At 43.8% G+C, this 23595-nt stretch overlaps 1 protein-coding gene and 1 long non-coding RNA gene across 5 annotated transcripts; one reads left to right on the plus strand and one right to left on the minus strand.

Moving 5' to 3' along the window:
- Positions 1 to 767: 767 nt before the first annotated feature.
- Positions 768 to 18384, minus strand: DDX3X (DEAD-box helicase 3 X-linked). Its single transcript, XM_032680975.1, has 17 exons — positions 18210 to 18384; positions 16049 to 16106; positions 15048 to 15098; positions 9852 to 9975; positions 8516 to 8656; positions 8333 to 8432; positions 7640 to 7775; positions 7154 to 7239; positions 6481 to 6579; positions 6243 to 6403; positions 5933 to 6077; positions 5679 to 5823; positions 5187 to 5368; positions 4977 to 5094; positions 4461 to 4617; positions 3620 to 3747; positions 768 to 3300 (listed from the first exon to the last, which is right to left on the minus strand). Exons 1-17 carry the CDS (start codon positions 18252 to 18254, stop codon positions 3218 to 3220), a joined length of 1959 nt encoding a protein of 652 aa, XP_032536866.1. The 5' UTR covers positions 18255 to 18384; the 3' UTR covers positions 768 to 3217.
- A 166-nt stretch (positions 18385 to 18550) lies between these two features.
- On the plus strand, positions 18551 to 23140 carry LOC116783295. Of its 4 annotated transcripts, none has more exons than XR_004355622.1 (4): positions 18551 to 18797; positions 19317 to 19359; positions 20336 to 21363; positions 22995 to 23140. It is a non-coding gene; the product is annotated as an uncharacterized LOC116783295 (long non-coding RNA). The 4 variants fall into 4 exon arrangements; XR_004355621.1 differs by lacking the exon at positions 18551 to 18797 and adding an exon at positions 18809 to 18967; XR_004355623.1 differs by lacking the exon at positions 19317 to 19359.
- The last annotated feature ends 455 nt before the right edge of the window (positions 23141 to 23595 follow it).

The following is a 23595-nucleotide window of genomic DNA, read 5'->3' on the forward strand; positions in this document are numbered from 1 at the left end:
GCCCCTACACAGTACTGGTTGGTGGTGAGTCAAATAGGGAGATGTGCACTATACAGATGGAGGATTGCACCTTTACCACTCCTCAGCCCATACCATGCATCTGTATCACACTGTTCCCAGGCATCACTTTTTCCACCACCTCTCCCTTACTCACCAGGAAATCACCAGTTTCTACAGTCATTTCAGCACCTAACTTGAAACTCACGTTCTTTCTAAATCACTTTCGCCCAAATGAAGTAGATTTGTCTCACTTCAAAGCTACTGGAAACATCTGAGTTTACTCCTTCCACTGTATTCCCTTGGATATTCCAATACTTAACCTCATTCCAGCTTTTCAACACCTAGCAACGAGGAACAGGAATGACATCAAAAATTACAGCTCCCCCCTACTACCACAGGGCACCTGTGTGCAATTCAGAGGGACAACTGTGAGATGAAGTCCTTAACCCTGAACAGCTGACGGATCAAGCCCGAGTGTGAGGTCACGAGAGATTTTAAGTTGTTACAGCTGAACTCGGTAGGAAAAAACGGGAGGTTGTCTCCTTGTCTGTCCCACCTCTGCTCCGCTGGCACCTCAACTCACACAACCACCCAGCACTGCGGGACCCAGGTTATTTTGGGCTGGTATTTCAGCTCCAACCCTGAGCTGCCATCTGCCACCACGCTGACGTGCACCACACTAGAGTCACCTGCTTCCAGAGCTGCACGGGAATGGGACTGCTGGGGCTACAGATCTCATAAACCAGGAGTGACGCTTCACAAATGAGTAGACTGTGCAGTTCAACTTTTTTATTTTAATAAAATCAAGAATATGCACAGCACATGCAGTGCTAGCATCTAAACTAATACAATAAGCAATTCTAAACCTACAGTGACTTGAAGTTCAATTTTCACATTCAGCAAGTTTAAATCCATTCTTGCATATTGTTTTGAATCCTTGTATCTGAACTGAAAATATTGCTGGCTGAGAAAACTTGCTAAAATGCACAAGTCACTGATTATGCCAATACAACAAAGATAACCACATGTTTGAGGATTGCAATGTGCCAGACATTCACTGAAAAAAAAAAACACACAACTAAACAAAACTCACGCAACAAACATCTGAGAATCTGGACACTTCACATCAGTGTTTAGAAGTGTTTCATAAATATCTTAAGACAAGTGTATCAAAACCTTGGCATGTTTAATTTTAAGTTGCCAATTTTTGTTTTACTATCAGAAAGTTATGGCTATACTGCCAATGCCGGGTCTGCTTAATTTGACTTAAGAGTTTAATATGACTTAAACATTAAAAGCTCACACTACCCCGAAATATATAATTTCACGCATACGGTGACATTCAACATTCAAGTGCCAGTGTTTTTGTACTGTCTTTTGGTCAAGTTTCTTTAAACTTTCAAAGAATCACTTTTAGGCTTACAAAAATAAATATTTGTCAAAAATGTTCAATAAATATTACACAAAACTAGCAGCAAAAAGTATCTAGAAATCTGTCGTGTGCAAATAGTTTTCTTCCCAGCTATCATTCCCATGGTCCCAAATAAGTTTTAGAATCTATTTCCTTCTCCTTAAACAAGCTGCGTTCAATCTCCAAGAGACAAAATAAGATTGGAAGTTAAGGACACGCACACAAGACATATATAAAATTCTCTGAATGTGCAATAAAAGAAGTATTTTGTAAAAAGTTATGGGCAAAATGTACAAGGGCCTAAACCTAGACTTGAAATAGCACCATAACAAATGACCTCAATACTGTCAAGTGCACCTACTTAATAAAAGTTTTAGAACAAGGCACAATACACTTGAAAAAATCTATTGCACTTTAGGAGATTTTTGCCATTTTCCTATGCCACTGTAGATTAGTTGTTAAATGCTCTGGCCGCAAAGTTAGCACAGAAATTCCAAGTGGCAGAGGCATTTTTCTGGTGGACAATACTTATCTTTGGCCAGATTTAGCATAAACAGACTATAAATACAATGGAAACCTATGCAACTAAAACTGACTAAAACTGCACTTTAATAGCAGAATTGAAACCTTGTGCAGTTTATGTACATTTCCAACCTCTGTGATCTCAGGTTTGTTTGTTACTCTTCTGGAGCCATTTTACAAAGTCTACAGTAAGCCAGTTTAACATCTCCACGCAGCTTGAACAGAGTAATGTGAATCTGCATTAAAATAAAGCCTGCTGCATAATTCTTCCTGTTCATACCCTCTTGACCAAAAAACATCAACACTAGCATGCGTTATTAGACCAAAAATTCAGTCAGGCCCTTAAGGAGGACCAATCACTGCCATGGTCAGCCATTCTACCATTTCAATTTCCTATGGCAGGCATTTTTAAAAAGTCTAAATAGATGAATTCTCCTAAAAACTATTTCAAGTTATCAGACCTTTAAACGTTCCCTGTAATGTTCTGCCCACATTTGGCTAGCTCACATTAATGATCTGCCTAAATATTGAAAAAGGAATTGCTGTATTTACTTGCATTAACTTCAAAAACAGTGCTTTTAATGTATGCATGTATCCATACATCATCTCATCATGACTGGAATGGCTTATTAAAGGCTATCAGGTTCTAAGTACCTATCCAGGATAGAGTGAGCAAATCAGAACTTTAACTTAGTACAGTTTTGCCACATTAGAAACTAATTGCATTGATATGCTTCAAGATGTTTTATTTTTCAAATCTGCAGATACCAAAAGCCCTAATGCAGGCTACCGCATAAGTTTTTCTTTGTAATATTATGGATGAATCAGTGATTCCTGTTTAAGTTGTATCACACCTGTGTGCCAAGGTTTGATTTTAGCCCAAGTTCAGTAATTTTTATTATTTTGTCAAAACAATTGATATCTTGAGCATTACTGAGCCAACAGGACATCAAAATAAAAGTTGTCTAAAGTTAAAGGCACAGTACATTAACAAACAAATGATCCTCAGTCACAAAATCATAAATGCAGTTTCTGGGTGGGGATGGGTGGGAGGGGAGTTAATCCTGACTACAGCAATAAGAGTCTTCAAAACCACCTTCAAGATAGGGCTACTTGTTCCTTTATTTCCATCTTGTGACCTTGAGCTCCCTTAAAAAAAATTTCAGTGGAGAATCACAGCTGGTAATGTACTGCGAGTTCTTGAAGCTACACAAGGTATAGTCTGGCTAAGTTACATGTGGTTTCCATATTAGCTTGTTTGGTGGAGTATCTGCTGCAAGCAGATCAGTTGCCCCACCAGTCCACCCCCTGGGAGTTATAGTTTCCTCCATATCCATCACTGTTGTAGAAGCCTCCATAACCACCACCTATGAAAGGCAAGAGAAAGTGATGCTTAATTAACTCGCTGAAGACTTGTACCTTCACAAGAAAACAGCCCAGATATCTACTGTCTATCCAAGAAACCCACCCAGAAGTACTGTCAAATGCACATTAAACTAAAATGCTGGTAAGGTAGATAGCACCAAACTGATCAGTCAGGTAACTTGCACTGGCCTAGACCTAAGGATGATGCTGAGACTTTGCGTAACAGTCACCAGATGACCTTGTACTTAAACATTACTTCCAGCAGCTTTACTCCACAGTAAGCATTTTAGATCTCCACACTGCGTGCCCAGTTTCTCTTACCTCCAAACCCTCTGCTGCCACTTCCCCCGCTGCGGCTGCTGGTCGATCGGCTGCTGCTGGAGCTGCTGCTGCCAAAACCGCTGCTTGTTCGGTAGTCCCTGGCACCAAACCCTCCGCTGAATCGGCTGCTGCAGAGGGGAACACACACACACACACACACACTTGAGTGAAACAAGTGGCATTTTAAGCACTGCACACACTGGGATTCATGTACTCAGTTTCTTAACTCTGGTTACCAACAGCCAGTACCAATGTTGAGCTCAGCACACTTTATACACATCCCAGTGCTAACCCGGAAAGGGCACTCAGGACAGCAAACGAAAATTTACTGTTCAAGCAGGATCATGTTGAACTTGCCATGTTACACTAAGAATTACTTCTTGGGGTTCTGGTAATGTTTCATTCAATGCAATCTCTGTGCCACAGAATGTCCAACCCTATCTTAGTGTTTATGTGATGCATTTATGACTATCTCTCATAGGGTAGAAAAGCATGACTTTCCTGTTTTGTTTCACCTTCTCCTAAACATCAAAACAGCTGCTTAAGGTACGTCTCTGCATGTGTTTTGTAAGTGCTTTCACAAGTTCTAAAGGAATTTTTGCTAATGTCATTCTACCTCAGCTGTATCTGGTTGCCTGCTTAAGAGAGAAGTCTTATGGGTTAACTTATGATAGAACAAAACAAGACAGACATGGAGCTGTCACCTTCACAGGCACTTAACTCAGTTTATACTGCACTAGTTTGTCTTCCTCTAGCTATATTTTTAGACTGAAAACACGTCACAGAGCTGTCTTTCAGAACAGATCAAGTAGACACCTTTAGCCAGAGTTGTGCCCATTACCTCTTAGATCGCCCACGGCTGCCTCCTCCTTTGTGATGCTGTTCATAAGCCATGTTCTCCAGCCAAGATGGCACTTCTTGCTTAGCCTCCACAAGAAGATCAAGCAAGTCCTTTGTAATGTTTATGTTCCTCTCATTGAAGAATGAGGTGGCAAGACCTGAAGTGAACATTCAGTTTTAGCTACACAGAATGCAAGTACACTGCAGCACTTAAACCCATTCCACACTCCACTTCCTTACAGCCAAGTCTGAGAACACCACAGCTATTCACAAACCCCTGACTGCTTACTGACAGATACAGAACACACCAGTCTTACACATGGCATAAGAGCCTTTTAATGACAATAAGAACACTACCAAAGGTACTGGTTACCTCCCACACTGGCTAGACAGCAGTAACCAGCTTTTGCTCACAGAAAGCAGCACATGGGCTTCTCTCAAGAAGTTAGTTGAAATTTGCTAATTAGCCAATGTTATTACACCTGTCAACTCTATGGAAATTCTAGGTCATACTTACCAAGGTTTCCTACACGGCCTGTACGACCAATACGATGTACATACTCCTCAATGTCGCTTGGCAAGTCAAAGTTTATGACATGCTTTACATTTGAGATATCCAGTCCTCTTGCTGCTACCTAGTGGTTAAAGGATTAAATAAAGTCTTAGTAAAATTCCACAGGCCAAGTTAATAGGCTTCCATGCTCAGGGTTTTGTACATTTCACTTACTGCTGTGGCAACAAGAATGGGGCTCTTGCCAGAGCGGAACTGGTGCAGCGCTTCCTCTCTGTCTCTCTGGGAACGGTCTCCGTGAATACTTGTACAGGCATATCCTTCATGGTACAGGAAGTCCTCAAGAGCATCTGCCCCCTTTTTAGTTTCCACGAACACCAGAGTCAAGGAATCTTTGCCTAACAACAATTAAAGCACAGATTAGCAGAAGAAAATGGGCACAAATACTTGGCTCCACCAACTGGTAACAGGCAGTTTCAATTCTCTGCTCACTTATTTTGAAGTGAAGTCACTGAGGATGTCCCTCCTCATTTTTTACTAAGACATGCTTACATCAACTCAATGCTGGCATTTAGCCAGTGTAATACATTCAGTGGTTGTTAAGGAAATATCCTTTCATTCACCTAATCAATAGAAGTTATTACTTCAGTGATTAGATTTGCCTCATCTGTATTTTGCCTTATTCGCTTTTCTGAAGTTGGCCTTTACCTGTGGCATTTAGCAGGTCAAGCAGAAATGATCGTTTGTCTGACTCTTCCACCCACACTACTTTCTGTGTGATGTTCTCAGATGTAGAACCTACTCTGCCAACAGCCAGGAAGATGTACTCATCAAGGAAGTCACGAGCAAGCATCTAAAAAAGGGAAGGAAACAAAAATCAAATCAGTACATTGCCTCCCTTCCAGAGTCGAAATCGGTTTGGCCTTATGAGCTTTTGAAGTATGTAAACTCATGTACAGTACCTGGATTTCCTTGGGGAAAGTAGCACTGAACATCATGGTATGGCGAACCCCCTTTGGTGGCATAGTGTCCTGTTCAACAATTCGACGAATTTGAGGTTCAAACCCCATGTCAAGCATTCTGTCAGCTTCATCAAGCACTAAGTACCTACAGAGCAATAAAAAAAGCTTCTTCAGAACTTTTTTCTGCAAGCTGTGGTCTAGTGTCTGTACTGGTTACCAGTCCTCAACTAGACAATCCAAAAGCTACAACTTAAGGTCCTTAACTAGACCTTTCTTAAAGTCATTCATATTACAGACAAGCAACACTTACTTGCAGAAATCCAGCCCAATCTTTCCCCTCTCCATCATATCAACCAGTCGTCCTGGAGTTGCTACGAGCAAGTGACAGCCACGTTCCAAGTCACGGATCTGCTGACCAATGTCTGCACCACCGTACACAACACAGGGGCGAACTCTGGAGCGGTATGCAAACTACAAAACAAAGTAAATTAGCTCCAAGGAAAACTCTACTTAAGCTATGTTCTAATGATGAGCTCCAAGATATATACCTTTCTGGCTTCCTCATAGATCTGCACAGCCAGCTCTCTAGTGGGAGCCAAGACCAGTGAGATTGGATATTGCTTACGGCGGCCATACCTTCCGTTCTCCTGGAGGAAAAAAAATACTTGGAATGAGTACCCCAAACACAGGGGGAAAGAAAACAGCTACTACAGGCAATATTAAAGACAGGTCACCAAGTCTGCCTTAACAAGAAAGAAAAGGCATGGTGGAGAGCCAACTTAAGCACTGCATCTGAAGATGGCCCTACTACAGTAGCCAAGGTACAGCTGTGGGTCAGTACAACAACAGCTGCACAATCCTGGTATCCACAACCTGCACTGCAATCCCAAACTTGAGCAGCAGAGAAGTAATAGCCATAAAACCTGTTACTTCCTACCCTGAAGCAAAGTGTCTTTTAAGCTTATGCAACAACAAAGACAAAAAAAAATTTTCTTGAGACTTGTGCATATCAACTCTTTAGGTAGGAAAAAAAGCAATCCACAGCCTGTACTTTTTAAGGGAAACAGCTAAACTCTTCTAGAAGCTGAGAAGCTTGCCTATCATCCCCAGTGATTATGACATTTAAGACCACCTTTTGTGTTCAGTAGCAAACATCAGCACACAGAACAAAAACACACACTGGTCACAGCTGTTCCAGGACTGGGTACTTTGAATACTTGCCTTCATCGCTCTCAAGGCATCACCTGGACCATCTGCATATATCTGGCTCAGTATTGGTAGAAGAAATGCAGCTGTTTTCCCAGACCCTAACAGAATACAAATCAGTATTATTAGGAGTTACCGTCAAATATAGCACAAATCCTGTACCAGTAGCATATTCCCAGTAATATCTGCACTAGTATATGGATACTACCTACACCACCGGAGTGCACTCCTTAGCCAGCAGAGGTTAACTACAAAAGACTTATCACTCAGCAAAAACCCTGAAGGGAATGTGGTTCAAGACATGAACATTTCTCTCAGGACAAACACGGTAAACCCAGTCAAGTCACATCTAAAGCAGATGTAACACTCTAAAGCTTCCAACATTGTAGGTATTTCACTGTACACTGAACAGGAGGCTATACTACTGTATAGACCTCTTACCTGCAGCAATACAAGACCCCACTCCTACTGAGACTAAGCAGCAAGGAGCTACCAACTTACCTGTCTGAGCACAGGCCATTAAGTCTCTCTTCTCCTTAATAATAGGTATTGCATGTTTTTGGACTGGGGTAGGACGGGTGTAGCGTGTGAGCTCAATGTTTCCCATTATAATTTCTCCCATGTCAACATCACTGAACTGTAAGATTTAAAATGAGTAAGATCAGGATCCTTCCCTGCAGTCAGCATGTAACATATTATTCAATTTAAGAAATCATTTATAAGGTAGCTTTTGTTTCAGCTCTTCCTATAGAACTTGCCTATGAAGTTCACAGATACTCAAAAGCTGGTTACTGAGAGTTACATAGATACTTAGTCCAGCCTTCTAAGCAATTCTTAAAAAGCCAGCCAAGCTTGAAAGGCAGACTACACTAGCATACTATGCTTAGACCAAAACAGTGCCTATGCTTTAGCAGTTGCTCCCAAAACAGCACCTCCAAGCACTTCTACTTCTTCACAGGTTCCCTGTTTAAGGACAAGTCACAAAGTAAGCTGCAAGTGTTACTGAAAAGGCTTCCACAGCTTCTCCCACGACTTAGTTCATCATATACAACCCTCCTCTGTGAAACAGCTTAGCTGCAGGAAGGCAGCACAGAGTTTCCTTTCCTCCAGAAACTCTGGACAGCAAGACATCAAGTTTCACGTGCAAAACAGTCACTATTATACAGTAACAAAAGAGATTTTAAGAAAACTTACGCTCTCAATATGTGGAGGACAGTTGCTGCCTGTTGCTTCAACAGGAATATCATCATATTTCTCAAAGTTAATGCCAGTATTGCTTCCTGAAAAGAGCTCCCTAAAAACAGAGGAGACAGCATTTTACTTGCTAGAATTATGCAATGGCCCTGCCACATGAATTTATGCTATTCCATTACTTACTGCTCCAGGCGTTCACTCGGGGGCAGAGGCTTTGACCAGTCATCTTCATCTGATTTGTCACACCAGCGGCTGTTCCCACCGCGGTCAAATCTTCCAAAGCCGCTCCGATCATAGTCACCCCCTCTGCCTCGCTCTTCATATCTAAACACAGCAACAGTATCAGGCCACCATTCCCAGGCACAGGGGTTTTTCAACATGCAAAAATCAAAGCTGTAACAACGCAGCAGTGTATGCTCTGTGTATTACACACACCACCGGGGAACAACTCAGCCATCACACTATCTGTGTGCTTGCTTCTTGACCTAAGAACAGAAATTAGTCCCAGCCATCAGACTAGGTCATGTTATTCTGCACCAGACAGGAGAGTTTGTTGTGACTTCAGGGTTCAGTTTGGCTTAACACAGTGAACCTTGTTATCACCAGTTTTATTTGGTTAAGCGTAACAAATGCAAACAGTCATCTGCCAGTAGAGCTGCAATGCCAAGTTGCTCAGTCCTTGACATTTTCTTTTTCAGGGAGCTCTGCTTAAACCTCCTGAGAAGCATTATTTCGAACTCCCCCCCACCCCTACCTCTGCCTCATTTTACACAGGTTTCCCATGTCCAGACAAAACTCTGAAGTGCTGCAATTTGTTCCTTTATTCCCCCACCACACATGTGACCAAATACCTCAATTACACGTCACATAATTATTTCATAAAGAGGGAGCTCACCTGTATTACTGACTCGGAAAGAAGGTGGAAGAAGTCCTTACCTCAACTGTTTAGTTTTAGGCCTGGTAAACCATGTTTGAGAAAAGTCTGGATACAGGACTAACGTCAGCTTTACTAGTCGATAAAGGTCACTCTCACCACACTTGTGCATACAACGCATGATGTGTGTAAGACTGATCAAGTAAGGCAGAGAACCTGCAAGAGTCTCACCCAGTTTTATTAACTACACTTTTTAAACAAGAAAAAAAATACTGAAATTAAAATAAAAAAAAATTAAAATCCATTTTGATGTTGTCTTGTGGTGCTCCCAACAGCTCTTCTTTTGGAAGTAGTCACCCACCTGGAACTTTTCTGGTGAAATGCTGAAGTCAGCCGGCCTCTACAGCTGCACTGAGTGGCTGGTGGCAGACTACAGGGCATATTTTTCAACACATGCAAGTTGCCCATCCTTGAAATCATGTAGCTTTAAAGGCAAGGTTCTCTCCCTCTCACCTCCCCTCCCAGGCTCCTCCTACCTTATCGTGTTATTCACACCTAGACTCTAATTTTGACACCAAGATTACATGTGCAGCACTAGAGCTGAGACAGACTTCCTATGCACCACCCAGACACAGAAGTACTTGCCTTCCTCCTCTTGACCCAGTTCCACGGTCAAAGAAGCTTGACTTTGCGTCGCGGTCGGACCGTGCTCCGAAGCTGCTGTACGCATCCTTGTCCCGTCGGGAACTCCAGCCACCACTGTCAAACCCTACAAGGGAAAGATTATTTTAGCCACACATTACACAGACCAGGCTTTTATGAGAAAATACAAGTTCTGTCCAGGACATCTTCAGTGGAAGCTCTACAGGACTGAAGTCCTTCAAGAAGGGAATTTATGGGGTATGGATGTTAAGACTTACTCAACGAGGGACTAAGCGTTTCTCATCACCCATTAGAACTTGCTGAAAGTCCTTCACTCATGGACAAGTATGTTTGTTTTTTTTAAAAACTTGCACATGCCTTAGTATTAGTAATTAATTTGCCTGCTCTGGCAAGATGGGTATCAGAATAAAAATTAAGGCACTAAGTCTTGCCAAGCCTCATCTACATTCTCTAGCCAACAGAAATTCTTGACTGTGTCTCTAATTTTTGGAGGTTAACAAGGCCTCCCGCGGAGACCAACAAATGGTATTACCTTTGCATTAGAAACATGTCAGGAGTTACAATGTTTTATCACACCATAAGTACACAAAGCAATATGATCTACACAGAGTAAAACAAAGTAACAGCACCATGTGTAAATAAGGCATATGAAGCTCTTCACAACAAATTAACCACACTGGACCTTTCCATGGCATTTTTCCACCTGCCCACAGAAGGTTCCTACTTAGTTACCTTAACTCACAGAAAGAAAGAATACAAAGAACTTCTGTTTGCCAATGCCATTAATTAAAAAGCCTTGCCTTTATTCAGCTACCAGAGGCTGTGAGGCAGCAGAAACAGGAATCATTAAACACCACTCTGATACTGGACTAAAAAATTACAAATTCTGTTTCAGAGGTCCAACCTTCCCAAGTTTGAAAACATGACCCAACCAGTCTCAGCTACAGGATTCCACCAGAGAGCAAGTGAAATAATGGAACAGATAAACAAATAATGTCACCCCTGTAAGTGCACATGCTTTGCCAGCTCCACAACACAAAACCAGTCAAGACCTATTCATCAGACAATAAAAGCAACCACAAAACAAAATTATTCCAAAGAAAGGGGCTGTTCTAGGCCCCAGTCTCTTGGAAAAAAGCTCTGCTACCACAATTACACTACTTTTTCAGATGTTCTCGAAAATTTAGAGTTTTATTTCTCTTCTCCCCACTTTTTTAAAAAACAAGAAGTTCTGCTCTCCAGAATCCAGAAATGCACTGGTCACAACAGAACTTTTAAAAACAAGTGTGATAACTGTAATTAATTTGTCTGGATAACTGAAACAGACAGCAAAAATAATCCATTATTATTAACTTCACACAGAGGGACTACTGACAGAACATCAGGAATACCATAATCACTTCTTAAACACTCAAGAAAGTTATTTTAGTTTAGAAGGCATTTGAATCCTTTTATTAGTAGTAACTTTCAAACCACACTACAAATGTTGGGGTATGTCAGGGTATGTCATCCTGCCAAGAGATCCAGCAGCAGTGGAACTGACAGAGCCATCTTCAGGAATATACATATCTAATTTCTCAAAAGTGAAAAAACTGGGCTGACCCTGTACTAAAAATCATCTACCAAGCCTGAAAAGTTCCAAAAAGGAGTGAAAATTTTATACTCCAAAGAGCCTTCAAAGTAAGCTTACTCACCCATTGTTACTGCACCCATTTCTGAAGCTGTTAACTTGTCATAGTTTTCTTTAAGGTAGTGCAGCAATTTTTAGACCAAATAAATATATATTCCCTGCTTTACCAGTTCACCTTTTAGATTGGCATTCCCATCAGCATAGAAGAGGTCCAGGCCATACAAGTCAATTCTAAGTAACTGGCTGGCAGAACACAGAGTCAGGATTTAGAACACCACATGGCAAAATAAAATCAGACATAAATGCCTGTAACAGACATCGCTGTAAAGCGAAGAGAATGATTACAAGACCATGCAAGAATGATCAGAAAATTCCTTAAAATGTCAAGGCTTTTTTGTTTTGTAAGTAAAAACCCATATAATTCCATCCAGCACATAGTTCTCACCAAAAGGGTTAAGTTTGGAACTCACTAAGTTCATCAACTTCCAGAGCAATTTTGTAGTTCTTACGCCTATGAACAATGTTACAGTTGTCAATGTTTCTCCCTCAACCAGCATTTTAATTTTTATTTCCTAACACTCTGACACAAGTTACTGCCAGCTGACTTGAAAAGCTTCCATGTGCAGCAGCCAATCCTCAGTTTTTTGAAACTGGGAGAAACAGAGTCATAGAATACTTCAGGTTGCATGAGACCTTTAAGATGAGTTCCAACATCTACTCTTTGATCTGCTATAGATCAGATTAGACTTTAAAAATCCAAGAGCAGCTTCCAGGAAGTTTAACAGAAGAATAACACGACAACAAGCTTTACTAGTATCAAGTTGAGCTCATGGAAGCAAGACACTGTAGACCAGGCAGCCCTGCATATTGAGTTTCAACAGCTGAAAAACACCATTACATAACCTAAGGACATTATTTTTATGCAGACTGTTATTTCCTGCAGTTCTGTACTGTCTTGTTCCTCATTTACAAAGCCTACAGATTAGTGTAAGAACAGGTCAGATCTGCAGGTGAATGGAAGGAGTCAGCTGAAGAAAGCACTTCTTGTCAATACCTACTGGAATCATGAAGATGTTGAAGATGTTCTGCTCTTCCTGAACACAAACTACAGCTATTTTTTTAAGTCCACTGCCTTAAGCAACTTCCTATTTAAATGTGAGTAAGGCCATTGTGCAACTTCAATTGTGCCTGTGAATTACTATCCGATCATCAGCAACAGGGCAAAGTGAGAACCCCATGTGCACAAACTCTTTGTTTCCAGAGCATTTGTAAACACCACCACACAGGAGAAACTTTTTTGAAGTTTTGAATGCAGTAGTATTTAACACTGTCACAGAAGTATGTACAGTTGTGGTATGTGAGCAAGACAACTGTACTGAATTACTGAAATACAGTTCTGCTGTAGTAGCAGTATTCAAGCACTAATATTAAAGTAGTTTAACTTTTGTATCAATAAAAATTTTATCAGGTTACTACCCTTGTAAGGCTGCGTCAAGAGTTTGTTGTACAGTCAAACACTATCACACAAGTGGTTTTTTGCCTCTGGCTTGTAATGTCTACATTTTGAAAAATCTGTTGTTAAAAATTCCAAGGAGCAGCCAAAATACAGAACAGCTTTGATGTAGCCTAAGAAAACCATCCTTGATTTAGTGTAAATAACAGAAGCAAACATTACTTTTATCAAAGTACAACTGTGTAACAGATTTCAACCCACTCTACAAAATAGCTCAGCTTTACAACCCCCAACTTATGATGCTCTCTTAGCTTCCAATAGGGACCTGAACTGGAACTGCAGCTTTTCCATTCAGCAATCATGAACCTTGTCATGAGGTAAGTGATACAGCGCTCAACCAGGTTTAAAGGCAATTTTTCATCGTTTACCATGGAAAGCTGGCAGCCAAAGTTTTATTAACTGAACAAGCCACATGTCAAATTTAAGCCTCATGACTTGTTTACATTTTTGCAAGGGTGAAGTCTGAAGTCCCCAGAGTGGGACTTCATGTGGTCCCCGTGACCACACAATACAATTCAGTGTCTGAGCTCTGGTCTTGCACAAAAGAAGAGACACTGACAGACCTATACAGAACAGGTCATGACAGGAACTCAGGATTAACTAATATCCACAAAACAAACTGGAGTTGGGTACAAATCACCACATAAAGAAATCTATATGACAGCAAATATTCACAAACCAGCTTAAAGTTGTTTCCTCCTTTTGAGAAACTGCACATTCCTCTGGGCTTTATCAGTCAGTTTCTTCAAAGACTGGTTGGATTTGAGGTCAATGTGATTGGGAACTTCAAGAGCACTGAATTTGTTGCCCACCATTCTCTTTACTTTTCCCAAAACATTCAGCTCTCGCAAAAGGCTGTACCATCATTTGATGCTTCAGGCCATGCTTCTTATACATAATAAAAAAAACCCCTAAACACTGAAAAAAACCACTAGCTTGGGCACATACAAAAGCAAGACAAAAACAGACTGATCTGTTTCTTCAAATGGTGTAAGACTAGAATGGAGCATTTTTCATCTAGTCTGATTTAAAGGAACATAGCCTCAGAAGCACTGTGGGATTTATCAGCAGTTTTTTCAGTATTACCCTCCCACCCACTCCTAAGGGAAGCTGTCCTCTTGCAGTATTGAAAAGAATCTGTGAAAGTTCACTGCTTTAGAAATAGGTGAGCTCCAAGTCCTCCCATGTTATGAAACAGCAATCAAGAGCAATCCTTTAGGTTGTAGGACTGCAGAAAGTGTTTTAGCTGCTGCATCCCAGTATGTGATTATGTGTTAAGAGGAAATGTTTCTCTCATATCCACACAAGTCACCAGACACGAAGACAACACGTGCTGCAACACCTGTCCTCTTGGTATCTTACACAGAGAGGTCAGGATTTACTTCACTGAAGCCTTTCATTAAATTTTTCTTCTGTATCATATTCTGTTTAGAGATTCAAGTGGAAGATAAAAAGGCTGCTCCTCAGTATAAACCCCTGTGTAAACACGTGACCAAAATAGGTCATGTACTTGGCATTGCTTTCACCAACATCCTGCATTTCCTTCTGCAAGTACTCAGGGGGGCTTCCATAAAAACTGCAGGAAGCTAAACAAGGACAACATGTCTGTGTAAAAGATCCATTTACCAAGTGAAACTGTGCCGTTTGTTCATATTAAACAACCGATTACAAGTTCCAAGTCACAGTCACTTGCAGAAGAATTGGCACTCACAAAATCTATTCAGACTGACACTCAAGATTAAATGGCTCATCAAGTTAAGATGGGACACTCCATCTTGGTTCAGCCATGGTTAACTGTTAAAGAGATATAAATAGTATTTTGTCAGTTCTCATGAGCTTAGAATATAACCTGGCGAAGGGACCAAGAACAGCACACTGAAAGCAGAAGATCAAGTTGCCATGTCCTGCACAGGACAGTCAAGCAGTCTGTATAATCACCTTCAGCAGCACTGTCTGAGCCTGTGCAGGCTGTTCCTACAGATTCAGAAGGCCAAGAACCAGTTAAAAGTGTTGCCACTGTATTTCTGATACATACCCTGTTTTGAAGCTTCCCTGTTCCGCAAGTGAGGAGGAATGTATCGGCCTTCTAAAGGACAAAAGAAAGGCAGTGTTACAGGACTGTGGTGTTAGCACATTTTGAAATGCTAGTCAACAACAGCTTTTGCTTAGTAAAAATATCTGCCTTGAGGCCTCTTGCAGCATCTTTGAATAAGAGTCCTTTAATACAGCACACTTTGGTATCATTCTCTCAGAGCTGAAGATTAAGTTACTGCATATTCATTTAAGCAGCTGCTTTTAAGGCACAGATGTCTTGCTATTTCTCTGACCAAGTCACACACATTTATGGGTGTTACAGTGTCTACAAAGCCCAACTTCCCAGAACTCATTAAGGCTTAATCTGGTTCCAGATACTTGAACAGCTGAAGATTTTCACTGTGACATTTAAGCACTGGCACTCACAGTCCTTGCCCTTAAATTCCACCATCCCCATCAGTTCAGCTCAGATCAAACCAGAAGCCACACCTAATTGCCTCTGAATAGCATTCCTCATTTAAATCCAGAAGCATCTGTCTGCTAAGTAAAGTGAATCAGAATGTACCAGGCACAAGCTGAATGTGAATTCCTGGAAGACTCCCTCCCTCTTCTTTAAGCACTTAAGCCTTTAACATCAGTTTCTACTTAATGAATCAAGATCGGTGGAGTTAACATTCCTACTCCCCCTGGATGCTTTGAGTAGACAGATCACCACATTACTACTACAACTTGCAGTCCCAGTTTAGAGGCAACTGAAAATCTGAGATTAAACTGGAACACTAAGTTCTCTCAAGTATTTCAGAAATGTACACATGCTGTATCATGCTAAATGAAGTGGTCCTATCTGAACCACACAGTGTTTCCAATGTACACTTAACTGGCAATCTTTTTAATTTCCCTCATCAGCCTCTGTAAATTTTGCTTTAAAATTTGTTTTTCACAGCTACAAACCCCTTATTTCTAAAACTGTGTTTGTAAGCTTGAGAATTTGCATGTACTTACTGCTTGTAGAGCTTCCTTCACTCTGAGAGTCTGAGGAATTCAAGTCTAGACCAGAAAACTATAAGAAATAAAACAAATATCAAGACCTTATATGACAAACCTGTGCTAAGATACAAAAAAACCCTTTTGCTTATCAAAACCAATCAGTGTTCCCACAAACTGTGGCTGCAAAGAAATTTGTTTACGCAGTGCCAGTTACATCTCCCGATAGTCAGTACTCGTGTTGTATCGTCTTTAAACGTCTTCATATCCACCAAGGAACACACACCAAAGAGCAGCAAGGCCAGAAGAGTTCTTACACCCACCAAATCACTACCACAGACTTCTGCTTCACACTCTATGCAACTAAACAAGCAATTTAAATAGTCTTTCAGGTCACTCAAACATACTCTGATTAAGATCAATGGCTATTTTTTTCTATAGGGACTCCAGCCCAAAAAATACCAATTCAGTCAGGCATTGTACTTGCAGAGACTTATATTCTTTCACGTGCAATAATACTACAAAGAGATTGTAGTCTCCGTGTTCGAGGCAGCTACTGCTCACAAAACATGAGGTGATGTCTTCCTAGAATTACTTCAGAAAATACTTCTGCTTTGTTTGGGTTTTTACGTGGGGTTTTTTTGTTTTGTTTTTTTTTAAAAAAAGCCCTTCAGCCTCACAGTAAAGTCTTCCAAAAGGTGTTGAGTGCTGGTGTGTCAGAGGTTTTAAGTCCAACGCAGTATGGACTCATTTTAGAAAGCAGTGAACTGGTAAAGCCGAAGAACCAGCTTATTACAGCTGCATGGCAAGATTATGAAGTTATCTGGGGAAAAATAAGGCGTGTTTATATACAATTGAATTTTACTTAAGACCAATTGCACAGAAGCGTCTTCCAACATGAATGAATCCAAAGCTGCGTGTGTTGCTATTAGAGACATTCAGACCGTTAAAAATTCTCGCACGGGTGGCCTCTAAACACCCTCTTTAAAGCCAACGCTTAAAAAAAAAAAATATCACTTCAGCTGATAGAAGCATCAACGCGGGGGTCAAGGATGATTCTTATTTTAAAAGCAAACAAAAACAAAGGCTCTTTAGAAGGTAAAAGCGGCTCTCCAGTGTCACGAGAAGCGATGGGCGAATCTCCCGGCGCTGGATTCCCGCCGTGTGGGGTAACACCGTCCCGGCGGCGCTGGCGCAGCCCCGGCGCCATCTCAGTGCGGCACTGCGGGCTGGATTCCCGGCGCAGCGGGAGCAGCTAATCCTGCTGCCGGCGCCCGTCACGTGTGAGGCGGGGGGGGGAAGCGGGGGGGAGCCGGGAGAGAGGGAGGGAAAGACCGTCTCCATGACCTACTTCGCCGGAGCGGAGCAGGGCGAGGGCTGCCCGGCCGCGGCAGATGGGGCTCTTCCTGCCCCCGCGGGGTTAGATAACCATCGGTCCCGCCCAGCGCGTGGAGCGGGGGAGGGGGAGCGTAGGAATAAGAAGGGAGAAAAATATAAATTTAAAAAAAAAAAAAAGGGTGCGGAAAAACACGACTCCAGGCCCAAATGCGTCACCGCGGCCCGACGGCACCGGAGCGCGAACAAAGGCGGCTGCCAGCGCCGCCCCCCCACCCCGGGGAAGGGGCGTCACACAAAGCGCCGTGTGTGTGGGGTGAGTGTGTGTGTGTGTGCCCCCTTCCTCCGCCCCGCACAATGGCGGCCATTGACCGCCCCTTCCTCCTCCTCCTCCCCCCCCCCTGCAGTTCCCGGCGCGGCCTTCGGGGGCCGCTGCTGCTCCCGGCGCTCCCACACAAAGCGGGTCTGAGCGCGGCGCGGGGGCCGCGGGGCCCGAGCGGAGCCGGGGCCAGGCCAGGCGGCACCGACCGGCCCCGCACGCCCCGCAACGCCCCCCGGGCCGCGGGGACAACGCACCGCCGCGGGGGGAGCCCGGCCCGGCGCGGGGCCTCGGCACGGCGGGAACTGCGCAACGACCGAGTGCGCCACAACAGGCCGCGATGGGGGGGGCGAGGTGGGATTACCGGGGGGGACTCGCGACGCGCCCGACGGGGGACCGAGGAGCGGAGCCCCCGCGCGAGGGATCCCGACCGCCTCCTCCCGCCACCGCCACCCGCGGAGCTTCCGCCACGCGCACTCTCCGGGTAACGGAGCGGCCTTTCCGCTCTCTGGTTCCCTTGCTCACCTGCTGGTCTAGACTGAGGGCATTTTCCACCGCCACATGACTCATAACGAGAGATCGGTCTCGGGCTCGTCCCGCTCCGCCTCGAGAATTGGGATGCGCCGGGCCGGGATGTCGCTGCCGCCGATATCGCTGGTTCCGCCACGAATCGCTGCCCTGACTGAGCCCCCCCCACCGCCGGCCCGCCCTTTATATAGGCCCCGCCCCCCGCGCGCCGCGCTGCGCGCGCGCTGACCTCAGCACGCACGCGACCGCCCCCAGCCGGCCCCCCCTCACTCCGCCCGCCGGCTCGGCGCTCTCGCGAGATCTCAGCGCAGCCCAGCGCACAGTAAAGGGGGTGTTCCCGGAGCTGTCGCGAGACTTCGGGGCGCCAGGGCCCGCGCGGCGCCTCCCGGAGATACCGCGAGGTTTCCTCCTCACTCGGCTCCCTCCAGGGTGGTGGAGAGAGCGGCCGCGAGTTCTCGCGAGATCACAAGCCTCCCCCCTTTCGCTCCGCCGCGCTGTCCTTTTGTTCGCCGCTCTCGCGAGAGCCCCCCGCGCGCGCTCGGGGCTCGGACGGCTCTGGAAGGAAGCGGGGCCCGGGTCACGTGGGTAGGCGCCGCCGCCATCTTGTCGCTCCCCTCCCCCGGGCAGTGGCGCAGCGCGTAATGGCGGTGCTGGGGGGGGGGGGGGGGGGGTGTGAGGGGAGGAGGGGTCGCTACCCCCCGAAACACACCGGGCTCCGTCACCTCCCCTCAGCGCAGGTGCGGACACCATAACCTGTGCGTCTGCACAGCTCAAACAGTTCCCTTTGCCCGGAGCCCCGGGGCACATCCTTGCGAGCCGCTCACCCCGACACGCTGCTGGTGGTGGTCGACACGAGTTACTGCACACATCCGGCATCTTTTTCACTCTAAAACCTTTAGTTGTCAAATCAAAGGAGATGCCACAGATTCCCCCCCGCAGTCCCATTTTCCCTGTGGTGACAGTTTCACCCTCCCCTTACATCTCCAAAATGCCCCACCTTGGACTCATTAAGACTCTTAACCTGTAAACATCAGTCAAATAATAAGCATTTAAATGCCTGTCTTTAAAAAGAAAAGTATATAACCCCCTTTCCTTCCATCACAGCCTGCTGACACAGAAAACACTGAAGCCACTTCCTGGAATTTGGGTCAGTAAAAGTCCTGACAAACATGCTCTGAGGGTCAGGACATACTGACGTATCCAAGGAAAAGGACATGAGTTTGGTTGTCCTTGATCCACACACAGCAATTATTCCTCCATTTCCCTCCTCCAACAAGAGAGCATAGGGAAGATTAAACTCCAGAAGGATGGCTGGATTCACCGTGGGATTCAAAAGAAAAACAAAACTTTTCCACAGTATTCACACATAAAGCTAATCTCTGCTTAGGTTTTCCTGCCCTTAAAGTTGGAGCGCTAGAACCAAAGTCCTCCCATTCCAGAAATTAAGCCCTGCAAGGTTTAAACATCCACAAACAAATCCTTAAATGAGCAAAACACCTTCTCACAGACAAACCTGTCAGTTCTGTACAGGACAGGGTCTGGCCTTAAACAAAACATTTCCCAGTTCTCTCCTTCACTCTTCCACAATGCTCATTCATCCAGCTACAACTCCAGAGTTAAAGATTTATATTTGTATTTCTTCCCCATGTGCACCTATTTATATAATTTAAAACCTTGCAGGTGTCTTCACTGAGGCTGCCTGACAGTTAAAAGGAAAAAAGAAAAAGTTTCTGTATTCTTTTAAAAAGCTATTACTGGATGGAGACCCAAATTTTGTGGGTTTTTTCTGAAAGCAAGTTTCAAATAAATCTTTTAATTCCTTTTCTTCTTACTGCTTTGGAGACAATTCTAATTTCTGAACAATTCTGCAATGTTTACATCCCTGCAGTGTCTTCAGTGCTTTTATAAACAAGGGCATTGTTTGAGATAATTCATATGCACTAGAAAATGACATTAATTAATTCTTTGCTGTGCAAGTTTTAGAAGTATCATAGCAATTTAAACCCTGATCCTGCAGTCAGGAAAGTCAGTTCTTGGGGAAAACAGTTTTCCCTCTGTTATTAAGTTGCCATCTGCACTAGGAAGGACCATGTATTCTCGGTTTCACTTTTATTCTTCCACAGCTGAGTCAGACACAATTCCCTGGAGGAAGCTGAGCAGCTCCTGAGTACCTGAGTCAAGCACTAAACCAACACTGGAGTCCTCACAAACCCTGCTCACTGTTAAACTCAGCAAGTTTTTATTGATGGGCTCGACCAAAACTGCTTAAAACCTGACACTGCCAGGTGCTTCGACACCCAAGGATTCCCAAATTTGCTGTTCCTTCACCTGAAGAGCCTCCTCTGGTAGTCCTACTGAAAGGCTACACTGTTAACCCTCAAATAGCCAGAAATACAGTTTTCTGGGTGTAGAGGAGGTTGCATTAGGAAAACAGTGTCACCAGCTGCCACCAAACCCTTGTGGGCTCTGAAGTCAACATTGTTTACGAAGTTGTATCTGCCTTTTAGAATATTTTTATCCAACACTGATAGATACTGACCTTGTGTACATGAGCTTCCTTATCTGTTTTGAAACTATCAACAGGTCATATGATACTAACCATCTTAGCAAGCAGATTTCTCATCTTACAGAACTATGGCCTCACTTCTAAGGAAAGGAGATATTTTACTAATCATAAAGCAACTCAGGCCCTGAAATCCAGAGCGTGATACAAAATAAATCCTACCATGGATGTAATTCTCAGGTTGCAGTACTGAAAACTTGTTTATTGCTCTACAGAGCTGCTTATGAGTATGATACAATATTTGTGTGAGTCTTTCATATTGTAAGCAGGGCAATAAAAATATAACTTCAATGTTGCCCAGCCACAGGTTAGCAGAGGGACTTGGAAAGAGTCTTTAGTCAACAGCGTATATCTCTCAGTAACATCAGAAATCTGTCTTTAACAGCATAATTTTTACATGCTCCATCTGATCAGTTCTCAAAGTTCTGTGGATGGTTTTAGGAGTCAAAAGGCACAATTTTACTGATTTGGAGGAATAACATGAAAAGAAGAAGCACATGCAACCATTGATGGTACTGCTGGTGAGGCCTTCACTAAAAAGTCTGCATTTCCCTACAGCAGTGGCTAAAAACTCTTTGGACTCCTTGGGTAAGTTTTAAAATAATCTATGTAAAAAATTATGCAGCAGAATAAAATGGAAAAGCATTGTTAAAGCTGGCACCTTTCCTGTAACTTCCAAAACAAAACTAGGTTTGTTGCATTGGACAGCTTTACCAGGTTCCTCACATTTAAAAAGCTGTCTCTGTTCAGACATTTCTGTTGGCAGCAGGACTGGTGTAGGCAGTTCCCAGCACCTGCCATTTGTTCCTGTCCCCCAGGTGTCCCCTCTTTTGTCCCAGTACAGCTGTTAGTGATGCCAGTCTGTGCAGTCAGTGAAGGAACTGATCTGAATTTAAAATAACTCTGTTTGTAGGCGTAGATAAAACCCTGCCTACATCAACTCTCTGCCCTGGTAAATGTGTGTGGGATATTGGGTTGTGGTCGATCAGTTTTGTCAATTTAGTGAATATTTCCTACCATACATGTGCCCTAACTCAGTGCTAGCCAAGGATTTCTCACACTGGCATTGCCAGCTGATGTAGTCCCCATCTCACTCTGCATGCCCAGCTCATTTCAGACTCAAATAAACTGGTGTGGAGAGGGTGCTATTTTTCAAGTGGATCAGTCTGGCAGGGAGGCATCACAAGTGCCTCTGCCAGTCCAACATGAGAGGGGTAACCAGTCCCAGGCAGGGACAACAGGAGCCTGGAGCTGCTGCTGAAGGAGCCTGTGTGGAGCCACAGCCTCCTTCTCTGGGTAGGCAGGGGCAGAACAGGATGAGAGCACAGGATGTGCACCCACATTTTCTTGGGAAAGGAGTGCACTGGGTGCCCGTTACACAAGCCATGGAACTCAAGGGGGAATCTCAGGAAAATCTGGGCAGAATTTTCTGTTGCCTGTAGAATTACATCAGGTATTTTAGCCAAAATGTGCACAGGGGTTTTTTTATTTGTTTTTGTCCTTCTGACTCTGTTTTGATATAAAATCTAGGTAATAAAGGAAGTTACTACTAATAAAAACATTATTATTAAACTGTGCCTGGACAGCATTGATAGAATATTTACAAAATTTTCCACTATGCTGCAACATTTTTTTCTGTCATTGCCTTTGCTGAGTGTACATCTATCCTAAGTCTCAGAGAGGACATAATGCCTTTAACTCACCTGAAGAATTAAAAGGCAATCTGATTAAGAGCTACTCTGTTCTTTGGCTAGTGTATTGCCACCCAAGCATTGCTGGCTCTCCTTCCCTTTTCACTCCACACTCACAGACTGGTAGATAGAATGTACACAATTGGTTGGAGAGGGCTTGATGAAGAGCAGATTCGTGATGAATCTCTGAAAAGATGCCTGGAGCGTGTTCTAAAGCTTCAAAGACATTCACATCTTGTCCTGAAAAACCACTAAAGACTGTTTACAGACGGCAGAGCCTGTGAGAAAGGAGAGACAGAAAGTTTTATAAGCTATGACTCTAGAACAGGGATACACAGAGAAAATTTGGCCATTTCAAATATATAATAGTCCTTATCTGAAGCAGCTTCTCTTTCTCTCTTTTTTTTAAATGAAGTCCTATTTTTATTTTCTGTAATGGTTTAGTGACAAGAACAAGTCACAGGTTTCTGTGGGAACTGAGGAAGCACAAGCATAGTCTTGTCCTTATTTCTTCTTGTTACATGACAGAGGAAGAATGAGTCCATGACTTTCACGCAGGAGATACTTCTTGAGCTGGAGTCAGGGCACAGGACTGCCACCCAAGGCTATCACTGAAATGGCAGCAGAATAGAGGCAAAGGAATGGGAGACAAGACAAAGATGGTCCCCTTTCGAGGCAAGAGTGAGCAGAACAGCAAAGATACGTCCATGCTGCTTGCTGTGAGCCTGCTGTGTTACATGCTTAGCCCAAAAAAAGGACTGGCCTGCCTGCCTGCTGGGGCTGCCTTGCTTGCCTGGGTCCAGAGGAGTGTAGAACTGCAGCAGGAGAGGCTTCCTCCCCCTCCCTCCTCCCTGAGCCCCCAAGAAGTCACTCCTCCAGAGCCTGATGGGATATCCAGACCCTCACTCCCAGCCTCCACCCCATGTCCCAGCTAAATATCCCTGCTTTGCCAACAAGTCCCTCTGTCTGCTGTGCACCTCTCTTGGCTGTGGAGGATTTTCCCTGGCCACATGTGAGAGATGGAGTAGATGCATCCCGCATTTTCGAGGAAGGGCCTTACTAGCTCTCTCCCCTCCTGTGTACAGGGGTTTGACTTCTGCTGCCAAGTGTGAGCACCTGGCAAGCTTTG

Source organism: Chiroxiphia lanceolata, chromosome 2 (assembly GCF_009829145.1).
Source record: "Chiroxiphia lanceolata isolate bChiLan1 chromosome 2, bChiLan1.pri, whole genome shotgun sequence".
In the NCBI taxonomy this organism is placed as follows: domain Eukaryota; kingdom Metazoa; phylum Chordata; class Aves; order Passeriformes; family Pipridae; genus Chiroxiphia; species Chiroxiphia lanceolata.